Genomic DNA, 19,590 nt, shown 5'->3' on the forward strand with positions numbered 1-19,590 from the left:
TGTGACTGGGTGGGAGTGGCCAAGACGGTCACTGAAAAAGAATATATAAAAAAGGAAATTTATTATTTTGTGCCCTTACTACTTAAATAAGATTAAAATAAGTACACAAAACAATAAAAGAGCTACTTACCTTCTGTAAGTAGCTTACTACTTACTATTTTTATTTCAAAGGGAATAAATACATATTTAATTTTACACATGTTAACAGCTATTGGAATTGCGTTTGCACAACAGTGGAAAAAACAAAGATATGAAAATGAATAAATATTAGAATGTGCAGGAATGAATAAATTGACAATTAAAATCAAGAAGGCTTCGAATATTTTTTTCACGTGGGATTTGTTTTATCAATTGCTAACTAACAGAAACAGCAATTAGAAATCTAAAAGTATGAAAGTATGCTTTCTGAGCTTGGTGCAGCAAGGATCCCACTATCCCCCACCTCCTCTTTCTCCCTCTCTTTCTCCTTTGGGGGGGAAGGAGGAGAAAGGACAAAAAGGAGAAAGAGAGGGAGAAAGAGGAGGTGGGGGATAGTGGGATCCTTGCTGCTTTCTGAGCTTGGTGCAGCAAGGATAAGGTGACCAGATTTTAACATTGGTAAAGCAGGACACCATTGACGGGGGGGGGGGTCTTGATTAAAAATTTGGTCTATGGAAGTTGATAGGAGATTCTAGGCCCAACAAGTTAAAATACTCACCACCTAGTTCAGTACTCAAGGAGAAAAGTGGGAGGGGGGAATCGAAGGGGTGCTCCCCTCCCGTGGATGAGAGAAAAATAGGAAGCGAAAGTAACTTTCATTGATGACTACAGAGAGCTAAAGAAAGAGGGTGGAAGCACGAGTACGAGCAAAGTGTGGCTGCCTGGTCGCATCCTTTGTACACCACGTTTTACGAGTCTCTGCACACAAAAAGAACCGGCCCGGTAGTATTTGCGTTTCTGAGTGGCAGTATCCATTTTATAAAATTATGCGGGTTTTGTCCTTTTTTTGAAAAACAATTGTTCATTCCAAAATCTCAAAGGTTTCCAAAGGAAAAGGGGAAAAAAGAGATGAAAAAGATAAAATAAATCCATTGGCTTACCAGAAAAAGTTTCGATGGCTTTCATAGCCCATTGCTCATCTGGGCAGTCGACAAAGGCATAGTCAGACTTCACCAAGAACTGGGCAGAGAAGGATATTTTGTGGCCGTTGAAGACTTTCTCCAGATCCGTCGGAGTCATGTTCTCATTGAGGTTTCCAATATACAGCTTGTTCATGGCTGATGCCTTTTGCACAAAATGTTGGGTAGGTCCAAAACGGGAGTGAGTCACTAGAGATGGGAGGGAAAAGAAGAAAATAACTCACATACACCAGGTAGAGAGAGAGGGAGATGACTAGGCTTTTCGAAACTTTTAACAATTGCTTTATATTTTAAAAGTTTCTTATTCTATGTTGGGGGGCTAGCAAAGTAAGAAAAAACGGCTATTTTTTGGTTGTGGGAAGGAAAGGGGAAGGGGGATAATCTAAGAGGAAAGAAGGGAGAATGTTCCCTGTTTTGCAGAATCAATGGGGCCGGTTGACTTGGATGCAAGTTTGTACGGTGGGCTTGGGAAAATGGCTTTTTTTTCCAGTGCCCCCCCCAACTCTTTTTGAGTCGCAACATGTGTGTCGCACACACGCGTGCACACAAACATACACGCACACCGAGAGAAAGGCAAAAGACATCTCCGACTGCGAGGCAGGACTAAAGAAAATAGACCTGGGGGGGAAGGAGAGAAAGGACAAAAAGGAGAAAGAGAGGGAGAAAGAGGAGGTGGGGGATAATGGGATCCTTGCTGCTTTCTGAGCTTGCATCCAAATCAACCGGCAAGGTTCCAGGGTCATATGAACAGCTTCTGACAATCAAAGTAAATGGAGAAACCAGATTCACTTAACAACGGTGTGGCTAACTTAACAATTGCGATGATTCACTTAATACTGAGTCAAGAAAGGTCTTAAAATGTGGCAAAACTCACTTAACAAATGTTTCATTTAGAAACATAAATTTGGGCTCAATTGTGGTCGTAACTACCTGTAAAGATCTGGAAAAAAATGTTGAAGAGTTCAGTGAGATAATTGACAAAACAATCAAAACAGACAATACTTCTGAATCCTTACATTGTTAATGTAAACTTACAATAAAGTAAAATTAATCCATCTGGTCATGAACTACGTTACATGCTGACATCAATACATTTTGCTCCTGTCCCCCTTAAGCCCAAGAAATTAGGGAGGGCCCCTTCAGAGACATTTGCCATGTCCCTTCACTAAGTCCTAACAATCCCTCTGGCTCTCCTAAAGCCATTTCCACACACCATTAGAGTAGCAAAATGGGTAGCAATCCCAAAATGTTGGCCTCTGTTCAAGTCTGAACTACATACATCGTAATGTAATCTTCCAAAAGGCATCACAGTTTTAAAAACTGTTCAGAAATAACTATCTGGCAGGTGCTATCATATACCAATACTGTAGAGTATAGAGACTTTTCTTCAGGATTGATTGGTTGTAATAATCTTTCATCTAAGAGGCTCAAGATAACACTAATATTCTGTGAAAATATTCATTCAGTTTGTTCATTACAGAAATCTGAAGTAAAAACTGATACACCAGGGAATAACATTACTCAAGATACATTAAGCCTCTTGATTATTTTCATTTTTATACTGTAATGTTTATGTTTTCTGAATGATATTTTTCATATGACTAAGCAGACAACCCTAGGAACAGCTGAAGAAAAAAGGAATGTTTGTTTACACTTGCCAGGGAAGGATGATTTGACAATGTGTCCTTCACATACTGATTGGCAAACTAGCTGTGGGCTGGATGTATAAGAAGAGCCGAGGTGGCGCAGTGGTTAGGGTGCAGTACTGCAGGCCACTTCAGCTGAATGTTATCTGCAGTTCAGCGGTTCAAATCTCACCGGCTCAAGGTTGACTCAGCCTTCCATCCTTCCGAGGTGGGTAAAATGAGGACCCGGATTGTTGGGGGCGATATGCTGACTCTGTAAACCGCTTAGAGAGGGCTGAAAGCCCTATGAAGCGGTATATAAGTCTAACTGCTATTGCTATTGCTATAAGTGGCTCCAAAATTGCTCATCAACTGTTTCTTATCAATTCATGTCTTATAGAAATACAGACTAATGTGAATATTAGTTATAAACTAGCTTTCAAATGACCAGCGACTTTTGGTTACTGTATTTTTCGGAGCATAAGACGCACTGGAGTATAAGACGCAGCAAGGTTTTGAAGAGGAAATTTTTTTAAAAAAGATTTTGCACTCTGCAAACCTCCCAAAAATGGCCTGTTTTTTGCGAAAACAGGCCTGTTTTTTTTTTAAGGGCATGAATAGCCCTTTGGAGGCTTGTAGAGTGCTCTTGGGGGGGTGGGGAAGCAAAATATTGGTGGTTTTTCGCTCATTTCTGCCCTCTCCAGCCCCAAGGAGCTCTCTGAAAGCCTTCTGAAAGCTATGCCCGGTCATTTTGGTGAAGGGGCGGAGTTTCGGGAGGCAAAAATTGCTGTATTTAGTGTATAAGACACACCCAGATTTTCAGCCTCATTTCTGAGGGAAAAAGGTGTGTCTTATACTCTGAAAAATACGGTATTTATGAGATAATGGACTTGAATTTATGTGATAATATCAGACCTTGTGATTTTATTCTGGCCTCTCTCAATCATTTTGGTCATGGTTGTCCCAAAGGTGCTTTTCAAAAGGATTTGCTTGATTTTTTTTCCCTTGAAAACATTTTGCTTCTCATCCAAGAACCTTCTTCAGTTCTTCTAGCATCCTATGTTTTAGGAATTAATTTCACATGAGTTTGGATTGAATGTAAATGTTCACCTGTGTGCTTCCAAAGCATATGCACAATAGGATGTGTATCCTTCTACATTTTGTTTGTGCTTCTTATAAAACAGATTCTCCACCACAATTGCTGGGACTATATTAATTAAGTTAAATCAAACCATATGTTAGAAACCATTGCTTTGTTGTTAATTTAGTGGTTTTGTCTATATGCTGATTGGGATACACAATAACATTGTTTGGGTTCTTTGAAAAGTTGTAGTATGAGATACTGTGTGGTGCATATTCCCGTCACCAAAATAAGCTTTTGCTACAATAGATTGTTCATATTACATCAAACACACATGAATGTGTAATATAACAGTATGTGATGAAACACAATACATGAATTTGCTATTTTTTTCTACTATTTTATAGGACTATTGTTTTTCTTATGTGTTAGCATTTAGTAAGTAACCACACTACTTGATAAAGTGGTTTGAAGTTACAGGCAAGCACCACATCACAAGCTATACAGGAATTTATTTGAGATAAAGTACAGATGGGCTGAACTCTGGATGTGATCTTCTTCCTGCTGCGATGGATGGAAGAAATATTGAGATCCGTTGTCTTAAGAGAAGAATCTCACTGTCAAAGCTTTTATTTCTAAACAACAACAAAGTGAGGCAGCGTTCATATTGGAAACATCCATGTCTCTGTTGTGGTTGTATTTTACCCCCAAGTATAAGTAAATGAGAAGTAGATTTTTGTCATTCAATTTTATATCCTTTCAAAGTAGTTACCAATTACACAGGCTGTGTTGTATTTTCTATTGTCAGGAACATATTAAAAGGGACCAACTTGGTAGCAAAGCGCGAAAATCACATACCTTAAAATCTATGTATGTGCACGCACACACATGTGTGAGGGCACATTTTGGGACTTGCATACATATTTTTTATTTTATTATGACATTTGCATACAGCAGATTTATTGAGACTCTTGGCTGCATTTTAAAACTCCAGCAGTAAAATATGCTACAAAACATAAAAAGTACAACATACTTATAACAACATATGAAGATATGTATACAGGTAGTCTTCGACTTACAACAGTTTGTTTAGTGGCTGTTCATAGTTACAAGGTCATTGAAAAACGTGGCTTACGACCAGTTTTTACACTTACGACCATTACAGTATCCCCATGGTCACGTGGTCGAAATTCACATGCTTGGCAACTGACTCATATTTATGACAGTTGCAGTGTTCCAAGGTCATGTGATCCTATTTTGTGACTATCTGACAAGCGAAGTCAATGAAGGAGCCGGATTCACTTAACAATCATGTTACTAACTTAATAATTGTGGTGATTCACTTAACAATTGTGGCAAAAAATCATAAAATGGGACAAAGCTCACTTAACAACTGTCTCGCTTAGCAACAAAATTTTGGGACTCCATTGTGGACTTCTGACCCCTGGATTTCCAGTAATATAGATCACAATGACCTTCACCCATTGCAGCCTTTATAGAGAGGAAAATGCTATTGTGCAGAAGGTTTCTCTTTTTCTTCCAACACTGAACAGGCATGACATCTGCATAAAAGATAATTGCCCAAATGGTTTCTACAAAAACACATTTTATCCTCTAACACTGCAGAGCCATCACTCAAAAATAATAAAAGCCTGTCTTCCATTGAGGGGACCTGTCTACTGCACGGATCAGAAAGAGGGCTGAGAAAATATCTGCAGACCCGGGACATAAACTGCTTCAACTCCTCCCCTTGGGATGCCACTAGAGACCATTAAATGCCAAAACAATTAAGAGACAGAGACAGGTTTTTTCCTCTTGTGCCATCATTCTGCTAAACATCTAATTCCCACAGCACTGTCTTACGGCTGTATTACTATTATCCTTCTCATCTTTCCTACTACCTTCTCCTATTGGTATCTTATGATTATCTTACTTGGTGGCTTGTAAGTACATTGGGAGTTTATGCACCGGAGACAAATTTCTTGTATGTCAAATGACACTTGGCCAATAAAGAATTCTACTCTATTCTATTCCATTCGAAAGAAATATAGATGCAGTCTGAAGGGCAACAGGTGTAAGGAGGAAAGAAAGCCTTCAAAGCTAATTTAATGGCTAGGGGAATGCCTCTTAATGAGATCACGGATCATAGTGACAAGTTTAAATATTTGAATAGCCTTCTTCCAATCCTCATGATCATCACCTCCACCTCTATTTATCTTTCTTCTCTCTTTTACTGTAAAGAAACTGAATTACAAATAAACCTCTGTTAAATCATAAAATAATGATGGCTTAGTTTTTTCTGCTCTTCTGAAGGATTTACCGTGCTATATTAATGTATAACCTCTGCAAAAATCTGGGATTGTTGTATTGTGCATAGGATTTAGGTTGGCAGTGGCATCCTGCATGACAACAAACTTTCATATAGCCATTCAAATATGGAGGCACTAACATTTCAACCATGGGAAAGCATGCTAATTATGGGGAGCACAGTACAATATTTTGTTTCCTTGTTTCTGAGCATATTGAATATAGTGATGGTTCTTGTGTATGTAGCAGTGTGTGCAACACAAAAAAATCCTTTGGAGAGTGTGGTTGTGCAAACGTAGGACTTTGTGATGTGCATGAAATGGAGAATCTGTTTTGTTTCAAACCAGAACAAACTAATCCATAAGCTCTGCTGAACCATTTCAAGTCAGACAAAGGCAGGGATAAAATCCAAGATATTTCAGTTTGTGTGGGTCTGAAATACGCCTGTTGCTGACTGCAATGATCCCAGGAAATGAAATGTTTTACACTGGTTTCTAATCCATTTGAAAGACAAAAAGAGGCTCACTATTAGCCACAGTTATTAAGTGTATAGAGTTCATAAAATCTTAAATTGGTAACCGGTTCACAGGCTAATATAGGAAATCAAAAATGAAGTGATGTATTGTGAGTCTTCCTTGTGTTGTCTTGCCCCACCCCCATTCTTTTTGAGGCCTCCTCTGCTCTCCCTGCCTCCCTTCAGCCAGCCTTGATTTTCTCCCATTGTTTCCTGCCCTGTAAACAACTTCTATCCAGAATAAGCCCATTTCAGTTTGTTTTGTTCCATGTATGCCCTCTTCAGGGGTGGGTTCCTCCCGGCATTACTACCGGTTCGGCGCCCAAAAAAATTTGTCCATGTGTATTTGCACTTAAAAAGGTCTGCTCATATGCACAACATTTAAAAGGGGGTGGGGTTACATTTTTTCAATGAAGATTGATTGTGCATGTGCAGAACAGAAAATCAAGATGGCGTATTTTGGATAAAAATATGGTGGATTATGCAAAATATTTTTAAAAAGAGGATAAAGTTTACCTCTCAGTTATTCTTGTTAGGTATAACTACTGATTGTATTGTCATAGAGACTAATTTGATTTTGAACCTAACAACGGCAGCAAGACTGTTGGTGGCGCAGTACTGGAAGAAGGAAGATTTGCCTACTATTCAAGAATGGACGTTAAAAGTAACAAACTTATCAGAGATGGCTAAAATATCAGCATATCTTAAGGACTATTCAGATGAGAAATATAAGCTGGAATGGAGAAAATGGATTGATTATATTCAAAATAAATATAGTACTAAGAAACTACAGATAGCTTTTGACTGAAGAAGCAAGGAATGACATAACTTGTTTAGAGTTAGCTTAACAAAAGAGGAGTTAAAGTACAAATGAGGATGATGCTAAAGTTTTTTTTAGTTCACTTTAGAATATGATTGTTAAAGATTTATACCCTGTATTTGCTCTGGGAAGTCGGGGTGGGGGAGGTAGGGAGGAGAGGGTTTGGGAGGGGAGGGTGGGGGAGGGGAGGGAAATATTTGTAAAAGCTTGTTAAATTTTCAATAAATTAACCCACCTCTAGCCCTCTTGTAATAGTCCTGAGCCTCTTTTATTACAATAGTGCTAAGTATACTTGCCAGAGTTCAGATATACAGTACTTTTTCCCCTAAGTGAATGGAGGAAACCCTTTGGTTTTATAAAATTATTAGTTAAAGTCAAAGAACTTTACTTCAGTTGTGAATCATGTTCAAAAACATGGACGTAAAATAAATGGAAGGTAAAATAAAATAATTAAAGCAAAATGGAATTTTGTTTTAATTATTTTTTTCTTTCATTTATGTTATTTTAAATGGAAGATAAATTGAACGCAGCCCGCAAAGTTATATTTTCTTAGCTTAGGTAAACTACTTTGAGTACTGAAACTACAGGTAGTCCTCGACTTGTGACCACAATTGAGGCCAAAACTTCTGTTTCTAAGTGAGACATTTGTTAAGTGAATTTTGCTCCATTTTGCAACCTTTCTTAACACAATTGTTACGTGAATCATGACAGTTATTAAATTAGTAATATGGTTGTTAAGTGAATCAACTCCCCCATTGACTTTGCTTGTCAGATGGATGCAAAAGAGAATTACATGACCGTAGGACATTGCAACCGTCATAAATATGAGTCAGTTGGCAAGTTTCTCAATTTTGATCATATGACCATGAAGATGCTGTAAAGGCTGTTATGTGTGACAAAAGGTCACAAGTCACTTTTTTCAGTGTTGTAACTTTGAACGGTCACTAAATGAACTGTTTAGGACTATCTGTATTAACACTAAGGCTTACGGTAAATGAAAAAAAACGTAAATATAGTTAGAAACAGATAAATAAAAGGGTAATAATAAAAAAACATTATTATTACTATTATTGCTGCTGCTGCTTCTACTACTACTACTAAATGTGAAATTTATTTAATCAAATCACACTGTTCCTGCTGGGATCCTGTTGAACCTTGCCAGTTTTTAAACAAAACCTGATAACAGTACAAGATAATATAATTACCCTGATCAGCTAAAACATAATTGAAATGTAAAAAATCACTACAACTTAGATATTGAGCATTTGTGTTGTAGACCTGGGTTCTTATTGAGGGGGGTATTATTTCAGTGGTTCCTAATGTACTGTAACAAATGTGCTTACAATATGAGATTTTGTCTCTCTTCCCAGAAACAGTTTCCAAGGCATTACAGTGTATGAACATTAAAACTCTTTGCAATTTGGTCGTAATCAGATTAAGCTGTCTAGAAGGCTTATCAAAGTTGGCTGCCCAATAAAAAATCAGTAAAAATAAGACTATACCCAATTTGATGCTCCATAGCAAAGATTTGTTTCCTGAGATTCTTCCTGATGAACTCATACCCCAATTTCAGGTAGTCCTTGAGTTACAGCTAGTTGTTTAATGACCATTTGGAGTTAGAACGCCTTCAGAAAGAGTGACTTATGGCATGCAAAGCACTTCTGGCTGTTGCAAAATGTCATACCACACCTTCCACGCTCACATTTTTTTGCTTGTTTTTACCAAAAAAACCTGTTTGGGAGAATGGCTTCTCACTTATGAGTAGCTTAACAACTATGTGATTCACTTAATGACCATTATAAAAATGGTGAGAAAATTGATTCCAGTAATGTGGGTGGCTGACTTAAGACCAGAATCTGGGTCCTAATTGCAGTTGTGAGTCGAAGACCTGTATCATTTGTGCATGAGAGTAGCCTTAATGATAAAGGCTTCTGCTCCAAGCCTTTTTCTTACTTCAAGATAAAGCGGTCAACTGACACCTAAAACTGTAGGGGGAAAAAACAAGCCAGTCAAAATTTAAAGACATGAATATATATATATATATATATAAAGCACAAATAAAAAATAATAATAAAAAAACATATATATATATATATATATATATATATGTATGTATGTATGTATGTATGTATGTATGTATGTATGTATGTATGTTATATTTATGCTGATAAATAAATAAAGGGAGACTAGTATAGATCTATTTCAAGCTATTTAGCTCTCATCAGCTAGCCACACCCTTACTGGGAATCGAACCTGTGCTCTATTGCCTCTAAGGCAGATGTGTTAACCATTGAGCTACAGGGCTTGACTCCTTATCAGCGAGGCCAGGGTGAAAGGTATATAGAGTCTGGATGGTCTCTTGTGACGAGCCGAAGACAGAGAGTGGAAGTGTGACCTTCCTCCCATATTTGGGCATACCAGGGGTTGTGACTTTAAATATATATATGTGTGTGTGTGTGTGTGTGTGTGTGTGTGTGTGTGTGTGCTGATAAATAAATAAATAAGAGCCTGTGGCCTAATGGCTAAGAAGTTTGCCTAGGATGTAATATAGCCCAGGTTCAAATCCCAGTAAGGGTATGGCTAGCTGATGAGAGCTAAATAGCTTGAAATAGATCTATACTAGTCTCCCTTTATTTATTTATCAGCACAAATAAAAAAAACACAAATATAACAAAGGCAACAGTAAAAATATTGGGTTTCTGTCGTGATGGACTCTTGTGACGAGCCGATAGACAGATGATGGAAGCAGTTAGCTTCCTCCCATAATTGGGGCTTACCAGGGGTTGTAAAACAAATCTAATAAATAAAAAAATCTAATATATATATATATATATATATATATATATATATATATATGTATGTATGTATGTATGTATGTATGTATGTATGTATGTATGTATGTATGTAATATTTATGCTGATAAATAAATAAAGGGAGACTAGTATAGATCTATTTCAAGCTATTTAGCTCTCATCAGCTAGCCATACCCATGTTGGGAATCGAACCTGTGCTCTATTGCCTCTTAGGCAGATGTGTTAACCATTGAGCTACAGAGCTCGACTCCTTATCAGCCAGCCAGGGTGAGAGGTATATATTTAAAGTAAATAAAGTATATTTGGGCATACCAGGGGTTGTGATTTTAAATATATATATATATATGTATGTATGTATGTATGTATGTATGTATGTATGTATGTTTGTGTGTGTGTGTGTGTGTGTGTGTTTATATATATATAGGCTTCAACTTTAAATAGCTTCCATATGAAGAACAGCATTAGGCACATGCTGAGCCACTTGAAGAATATGAAAAGAGAAATAATGGTTTAATGGATTACATAGATGATAGCTTTGAATTCCATATGGACAGAATTACAGCAAAATAAAATATAATTAACTTTATTTTACCCAATAAAAATGCAGAAATATGTCACTAAAATGATAATCTCTATTTATGTGTCTCCTGGAATATGTTCAAGTCAATGCTTTATAGAAGAATTTTTAGTTATCCTGTACTTTTCAATCCACATAATTAATAAAAAAATTTTTTTAAAAAAGCTGTCATTTATGGAGCACCAACGATGAGATGAAAGCCAACTGATCTTTTTTTCTCTCTCTTTTCTGGTTCCAGGATAGTCCCAAATGCTCTTGCGAGTCCACTGAAAGCTGTAGTTGCTCCTTCCCTCCTTCAGAAACACAGCTCATCACCATCACATAGCCAGTCTCCAAACGGGCATCATTTCTCAGCAAATAAATTATATGTGCCGTTTCCAAACCAATCTACACAGCAGGGGCCACAAGGTAATCCCATACATATATTTATAGAAGGTTGCACCATGCATAAAGAAATGTAAAACGCATACACTAATCCACTCTCTGAGCCAAATTAACCAAAGTATAGTGAAAGTTAACCGTGCCTTGACATTATTATTATCTTTGCCATTTTATAATCTGGATAAAAATGGGGACGTATGAAATGAAATGACTTTAGACTATATAGCTTATTGTATTATTACCATTATGAGTAGGAAAGCCACATGTGCTTACTGTTTTCTGTGGATCCTCTGTGTTTCTCATAATGCCTAATTTGAAATGAAATTTAGCATTCGACAGCATCTTGTATATAATCCCAAATACTATGAGCTTTGGCTGATTATGGGACCTGTGCTCCAATTATTGGAGATGTCATTCATGCTGATGAGCATCAGGTTAGAGGGAACCATTTGGATCATTTAACGTCATGCTTTAGAAAGTAACATGACAAATATTTTATATTTTCGTATGAAGCAGAAATAGTATACATAGAGTCATTGGTATAATAAAGGAAAAAGTAAAGATTTCCCTTGTCCAGTCATGTACGAAGATGTTTCTATGATCATGTGGCCAGCATGTCAAGGCGCACAGACCTCCCACCAAAGTGGTACTTATGGTACTCTACCTGGGGCAAATAACAGGAGCTCACTCCATCGCGCATTACTTAGGTCTCGAATCTGGGCTGTCGACTTTCCAGCTGACAAGCCCAGCATCTTAACCTTACCCCTCTCATTGGTATAATAGACTATAATAAATGGAAAGTTATTTTGTAATAAAAATGGAGCATTTTTACTGGAAAGAAGTAGCCACTGTTCGTGAGATGAATGAATGTTTGCAAATAAAGTACACATTTTGACACATTCAAATGCAATAGCTGCTTATATGCTGAGGAGGAAAAATAATGAAAGAGCAAGCAACTAGTGATGTCTTCAATTTTTAAAGGATGTTTTCTTGAATGCTACAATTGACCACTGCTGGCTGTTGTTGGCTGAATCATTGTTCAAGTATACCATTTCCCATTTATTTGTTTTTGTGAACCTGCTTTTAGCCTGCTTTTGGACAGATTTAGTAACTTAGATAGGTCTATACAAAGTATTAGCTAAAATAGGGGAGTAGGTGCATGAAGTCCTGAACTATTAACCAGCCAAGAATATTTTCATTCAGTATATAACAAGTGTTCAGTGTGTCAGAGAATTTGATTGAGTATACCGTAAAATTAGCATGTAAGAAGCTACATTACTATATTGATTCAGTAGTTAAATTGTGGCTGGAAATACAGCTAGTTCTTAACCTTTGATTTATCTTTGTTCTTGTGGGGCGGGGGGAAACTTTACAAAATCAACAATCAATTTTTGGAGAAAATATACTAATAAGCAGTTCAACTTCTTTCAGAAAGAAACCTTTCAGCACCAGATTAGAGCTAAACTTGCAGAAAGCTAAGAAATGGAAAGATTTCAGATTGTTTTGATTTACAGGTAGTCCTCAGCGACCTATAGCATAACAATCTTTCAAAGCGATGACAGCCTTGGAAAAAATGCTATATCAAATTTTCTATGCCAAGCGCTCCCCTCTACCTGCCAGAGGCAGTTCTTGCTCCTTACATTACTGCTACCTGTCCATTCAGGCACCTGCTAAAATCCAAGGACACTAAATCTCCATATGTGCAATTGCTTAGGAGTGGCTGGAATGCCAACGCCCATCTCCCCCTGGAAAAGCACCTGTGCCTTTGGCCTGGATAGCAAGAATGACACAGTGGAACAGGAGGGAGCAGGGGAGGAAAAGCGAATTCCATAAAGGAATCAGTTCCACAAGAGGATTCCTAGAGAGGAAGCAAGTCCATCAAGTGGATTTTGAGGGAGGAGACAGATCCACCTCTCTAGGACTGGCCAAAGCCAGTCTGCTTATTCCTCTAGGAATCTAATCTGCTCAGGAATGGGAAGAAGATCGTGCATGTGTAAAAGAGAGAAGGGGTAAGAGTGAATGAAAGAGCAGAATAAAGGATGGAAGAAGGGAGGAGGAAGAGAGAGGGAGAACAGCCAGAGGGCAAGGAGAAAATGAGGGGATGAAGAGAAAGAGGGAGATGGAGAGGAGCTGGTGCTACACAATAGTACCAGCTGGACTTTTGGAAACAGCAATTCTCTGTTTCTTTGCTGGAAGACAAGGCTCCTCTGCAACCCTATTTCAGTGAATTCCCATTGTTTCTCAGCAATTGTCTGCTTGAATTTCAGCAGATGCCAGTGCAGAGAGGGAGTAGTAATGTAAAGAGCACGGGCTGCCTCAAGCAGGTGCAAGTGACCTTGGGAGATCCAGCATATGCCATGCACGAATGTCTCTCTGGTCTAGTGCTGAAAATCCTGCTTGCAAGGAGCTTTATCAGCACCAGAGTGGATCCTAGGATCTCCCCCACCTCCCTGATTCGCCCCATATTCCTTACCTGGGACTTTGTCTGCTTAACAACCCAGACATCTGCTTAACAACCACAACCCAGGAGTGCCAGAATTGTGGTTATTAAGCAAAGCAGTCATGTAGCATCTCACTTAGCGTCTGCTTCTCTCAACAACACAAATTATGGTTTCAATTGTGGTTGTACTTTTAATTAAGGACAGTCTTAAGGCTTCTTTTCCAACTGCAACCTGCAAGAACTTCTATTTCTTTTCCCCACTTGCCCATTGAAAGAATGAAAGCAGGTTTGAAAAGCTTTTCCTTTGTTTTGGTAAGGTAATTCAAACTTTTGATATATCCAAATTTGAAAGCCTAAGGCTATAACACATTAATAACACATTAATAAACTACATTTTGTCAATGAAAAGGTAAGCTGTATAAGCTATATATAAGCTTATATAAACATATAAACATATATATACATAAGCTATATAAGCTATATATAAGCTAAACTATACATAAAAAAAGAAAATGGAAGTTGTTGCAACACATTATTTGTTTCTATAATAAATGAAACCTAAAAAATTAATAATAAACAAAATTCATTATCTCAATCTGGCAGTTTAGAGATACGCAGGTTTATCAATCCAACAGATTCGCTGCGATAATAGAAATTATCTCCAACACATTTGAAAGGTGCCAGTTTGAGAAGGCACCTGCATCACTAAAAGCTAGTAACCATGGAAAGTCAAGGATAAAATTGCTTGTGAGTGTAACGAAAGAAAAAAATGCCTGAATTGGGGCTTTTGAAGAAGACAGCACTTCCCTAATTGTTCTGTGTCATAGGGTTTTTTAAAAGTAGTAATTGTCAACTCAGACAAACATCAACATGTTATTTTAAATGCCATTTGTGGTAATGTCACTCTGTTTCTGTTAATAATTTCAGATCCAGTTCTTAAGCTGAATGCATTTTTAATCAACGTCTTCCAGGAGACATACATACTCAATTTAAGCCTACAAATTTTAAAGAACACTCATCCAACTGCAAAATCAATTATAAAGTCATTGTAAATGAAAAGGCATATTTGTATTTCTACTCTGTTTTTGGTACAGTAACTCAAGCAAACTATTTCTGGACATGTTAGGGATATGAATGCATAGACAATGGGGGAGAACAAAACTCTAGTAGAATTTATGACTTCAACTGCAGTAAGATCCAGATGGAAATTATTATAAATTGAAAGAATTTTGGCAATCAAATAAAATAGTACATCTATTTCTATCTTACATGATATATTTGCATAGAAAGTATATAATTTGATGAGTTTGACTTATTTATATTCATACATTAAAAGGAATGACACAAATGAATTGGCATTTAGGAGGCATATTCCAATACATTTACTCATTATATCATTCGTTTAAAAGTGCTTCAGATTTTTTGGCTGAGGCTTGAGGGAAATAGGAGCACCCAGCATACTTTATGATGTGGTTAAGTACAGCTTTTTTATGTGTCACATACAGCAAAATTATAACTGAATGTTACGTTTGGAACATGGTTGATTCCTTTATTAACTGTTGTATGTCTATATTTAATTCCACATAAAATATTTAACAGGGATCATTTAAACCGACAGCATGTTTAGGAAATTCTTCTTTAGAAATTAGCTGCCACAGATTTGATTTAAATCTGAGAAACTGAAGGAATGCCTGCAATCCATGTGGTGGACCTGATGGTGGCGGCAGTGTGAATGTCAGCTTAGCTATGCCTGCCAATATGTACTACATTTCTTAACACAAATAGAAATGTTTTGTGAATTTTCTTTGCAAGCAAATGTAGCAGAGGATAGACATTTTATTGTACACAGTTTAAGGGAATGGTTCACATATTTTAGCCCCATGGGAGTTTAAATGTGGATCTTTTAGAAATCTCCTTAGATTTTTGTACAAAACCACACATAGTAGTTAATTGCACTATAGTTATAGGTTTTGAACCTCACTTTAAGCTCCTACTGTTGCCATCTGTTACGTTTTGAAAGGTACTTACTTGGCACACAGGCTCAACAAATTGTGAATAATTAAAAATAAATGGAATAACAAAAACAAAAAGTTCATTGTCGATGGAAATAACTAGGTTAAGTGCAGGCAAGGCCCATTTGAAAGCTCACTTCTGTACTGTGACATCACTCATCATTGGTATTAATTCTGAAGACAGAGGGAGAGTTAACTTGAAGAGTTAACCAAATTGGATTGTTCTTACAGTAGGTTGGGAGCAATGTTTTCAGAACAAGAACAACCAAGGGAAGTTGCTTGGATAGCCTGAAAATAAAAAGAAACAAAAAAAAATTCCTTCAATGCAAAAGGAATATTCTTTTAAGGGGTAGATACCTCTGTACAAAAATCTCACTGTAGACATGCTATCATAAAACAACAACAACAAAAAGGTTTCACTGGATTGTCTTTTCTCCACAGCATAACTTGTAATCACTCTAAAACACTGTAATTGGCAAAGCCAATTTATAACCCAGCTATTGTATCTGCCAAACATGCTGTTTAGTTTCTGTGTTGGACCTTTTAAACGGTCCACTATGACTGCAAATGCTAACAATAGGTAAAAATTAGAACCATACAAACTGAGAAGATAATAGTTATGGTAAATATGAGAGTCTGCGAGCTTTAACTTCAAATAATATTGGATGAAGTGCAGTAATTTAAGGAAAGGGCTGTTAAAAAGAGAAATAATTTGAAAGCAAAATTGCTGTTCCATTATAAAAAGAAAAATAAATAAAGAGCCAACAGAGATGACGCTGACCATATTAGACAATCCTGGCCTGAAACATCATTGCACCCTAAGACAGAAAAACATTTGGTATTAATGGAGTAAAAACATCCCTGTTCATATAGCTAAAAACTTTACTAGGCAATTGTGACCCATTAGATCTGATCAAGGGCAATATATACTGCTTGATTTATTTGCAGCCCTGTTAAACCAAATCAGGTAATGGGTGTTTGCCAGATGCCAGACTTTTGCTTAGCATCGGTTATTGAATGAGCATCAGTTTCAGAAAGAAGCCGGTTGCATTCTTCTAAATGTCTGAACGATCTCTGTTTGCAGGTTACCAAGGTAGCTTTCACTCTATACAAAATTGCTTCCACTACGGAGATTGCTACAGAACAATGGACTCATCTTTCAGTAATGATGTGCTATCAGGGGAATCTCATTGCTGTAACCCTCTGCGACAAAATGGATATCACATAATCAGTGCACCTGTAGCTTCAACAGGTAATGAATTTAGACTGTATTCCTATCATTTTTGTTGGACTTTCCCCCTTACAAAAACATTAACAGGTAGAGGGTCTAAAATTTTAGATACATTTTTTCCCCAGATTCTGAACTGCGGTTCTTTAATTGTATCCTTCTAAACAATAGGGGTTTTATTTGAGGTTGCAACAAATACATGTATTTTAGAGTATGTGAGAGAAGGGTGACTTCTCCCCGTGCCCTGTTTTGGGCCTGGAAGGCCTCCTGCACCAACCTGGAAGCCAAAACGATGGGGGGAGGCGCATGTGCAGGGAGGAGGGGGAGCAGGTGGGGTTATGCACTCTGTCGCATGTGCGACGACAAAAAGGTTTCCCATTCCTGGTCTAGGGTACTCCTTTAACTAAATCCTGTTGACAATTTGAATGGTAAAAGTTTCTAAAAAAAGAAGAGTGCTTGAATTTATTTTCAAATTTATCCATGTGGAATTTTTAATGCTTTCCAGCACTGAAGTTAAACAGGCTCCTAGTTCAGTGGCTCTCACTTCAGTAGCTATCTGCTTAGAATCTCTCCTGGACTTGAATCTCTCCCTAAAGATCTGAAATGAAAAAATGGTTTGGAAATTATGGTAAACAGGAAAAAGTCCCAGAACCACATACTTTCCTTAACTCCATCTTCACCTTTTATCTTCAAAGGTGTCCTTTTCTCCTTCTCTCCTTCCCACATCTTTACTTGACTGACTTACTTAAGAGCATCTGGCATCAACCATTTTTGGCTATAATTCTATCATTAAATGTCTTGTAAATTGTAGCCTAGGAATAAGATGTTACAATTAAAATGTGGATACTCTTAGCTCCTTTACAGCACATTCTTAAGTACAACAGAATAACAGAGTTGGAAGGGACCTTGGAGGCCTATAGCTTCAGCAGGAGACTCTATAGTCTCTTCTTAAAAACAGAAAAAAGCATGTATATATGTATACATGAATGTAATGTGATGTACTGTATGTATTTATATATGTATGTATTTGTTTGGTTTCTACAGGCATAAAAGAAGGGAAAATTTAATAATTAGATATTTCAAAAGAAGGAATTTAATGAGAAACAGACATTGTTCTTCTGAAATGTTTGATTGTTACAAGTAACGCTGCAGGGCTATATGAAGTTGTGAAATTCAGAGGCAACGGTTCACTAATAAACAATCCAAACTGAAAAAGGACAGTCTTCTAAAACAGCAAGGCTTTGCTGTTACTGCTTATTTTTCAGAGACTTAAAGAACAACAACAACAAAATCAAAAGTCTAGTCACTACAGTTGCCTTTTAGAAAGCTTCTGTTTCCATGCCTTGATCCAGAACATAAGAACTGTCACTAGTTTCTATTAGTATGACGTCTTAGTTGATGTATGACAAATCCTTAGTAGTTCCGAATGATTATTACCAAAGTCATTTAAATGTGGACATTAAACATTCAACTTAAATGTGGACATTTAAGTTGAATGGTTACTGAACATGTTGAATGGCACTGTAGAAGGAAATATCAATTACTCATTCTTAGAAGCTATAACACTGTTTTCTGTGTAGACTGAAGCAATCATTAGTTTTAAAGTTCTAAGGCAGCATCCCTCATCTGATGTCCTTCAGGTGTGTTTGGGAGTACAATATTCAAAGTTCCCATCTATCACAATTAGTTATGGCAGTGGGAATTCTGGGAAGCAAATATTTCAGCCTACCAAGCTGTTGGACACCTGTTTATTTATTTATTTTCCATGTCTTTCTTCCTGATAACCAAAGGAAAGGAGGGAGATTTGCAGTAGACAGATGGAAAGAAGCAGAAGAGTCAAGCAACTTCTACCCCTTCCTTGCTAAACAACTTAGGAGGCTTTTTTGTATTAAAAACAGAAACAAGGGGGGGGGGGGAAATCTTACAGTAGAGCATCATATTTAGTCTGAATCTGCAATTCAGATTGTTCTTGCTACCTCATAGTTACTATGTCTCATATGCTTACCATATTTCCAGGCTATGAAGCCATTTCTGAAGCAGAGTGCATATCAGAAGAAGTTATCAACGGAACTGAAGAGAATAATGGATTTTTCCAAAATGGCACTTTTGATCACTGTTTAAATCACATTCCTCCCATCTATACAGATACATAAGTCTTATCTTAAATTGTTACTTTGTCTACCATACTTATAATGCTTTTTGTATTCACAGAATTGTTGTTCACGTACGTTGACTGTATTTAATCTGCAACCTTTTATGTGTTCATTTAAATCAACTGCTCACATTTACCAATCTATTTTATAAAGGAATATACTGTGTAATTGTTGGTATCTATTCCTTTGTTGTGGCACTTTGAAACTGATTCTCTTGAGGGAGAAGGAGAACCATTTAAAACTGCTTGATGTGTAAGTCCTTTTGAGTAAAATATAAATTTAAATTATAAAATATGCTTGTAAAGATTTTTTTAAGTATGTTTTCAATTTAAGACTGCTGGTCCCTTTAATCACAGTTAATTCATGGGATTTTTTCTTGACTATAAAAGGACTTCTTAAAAATTCACAGACCTCATGTACATAAACGTTTTCACTTTGCTGAGCAGGTTTTATATTTTCAATTTTACAAGAAAGAATTAAAAATTGGAAACCAGCGTGCTCTCCTTTTTTTTACTTCCTTC

General features: G+C 37.0%; 1 protein-coding gene across 1 annotated transcript in view; it reads left to right on the forward strand.

Moving 5' to 3' along the window:
* GLIS1 (GLIS family zinc finger 1) overlaps positions 1–19,069 on the forward strand; it is a 300,120-nt gene extending 281,051 nt beyond the window's left edge. Inside the window, 3 exon segments of the mRNA XM_032217837.1 lie at positions 11,094–11,263; positions 16,773–16,940; positions 18,933–19,069. Of these exon segments, the coding sequence (XP_032073728.1) occupies positions 11,094–11,263; positions 16,773–16,940; positions 18,933–19,069 (475 nt within the window).
* The last annotated feature ends 521 nt before the right edge of the window (positions 19,070–19,590 follow it).

The sequence above is a fragment of the Thamnophis elegans genome, chromosome 5 (genome assembly GCF_009769535.1).
Source record: "Thamnophis elegans isolate rThaEle1 chromosome 5, rThaEle1.pri, whole genome shotgun sequence".
Taxonomy (NCBI): Eukaryota; Metazoa; Chordata; class Lepidosauria; order Squamata; family Colubridae; genus Thamnophis; species Thamnophis elegans.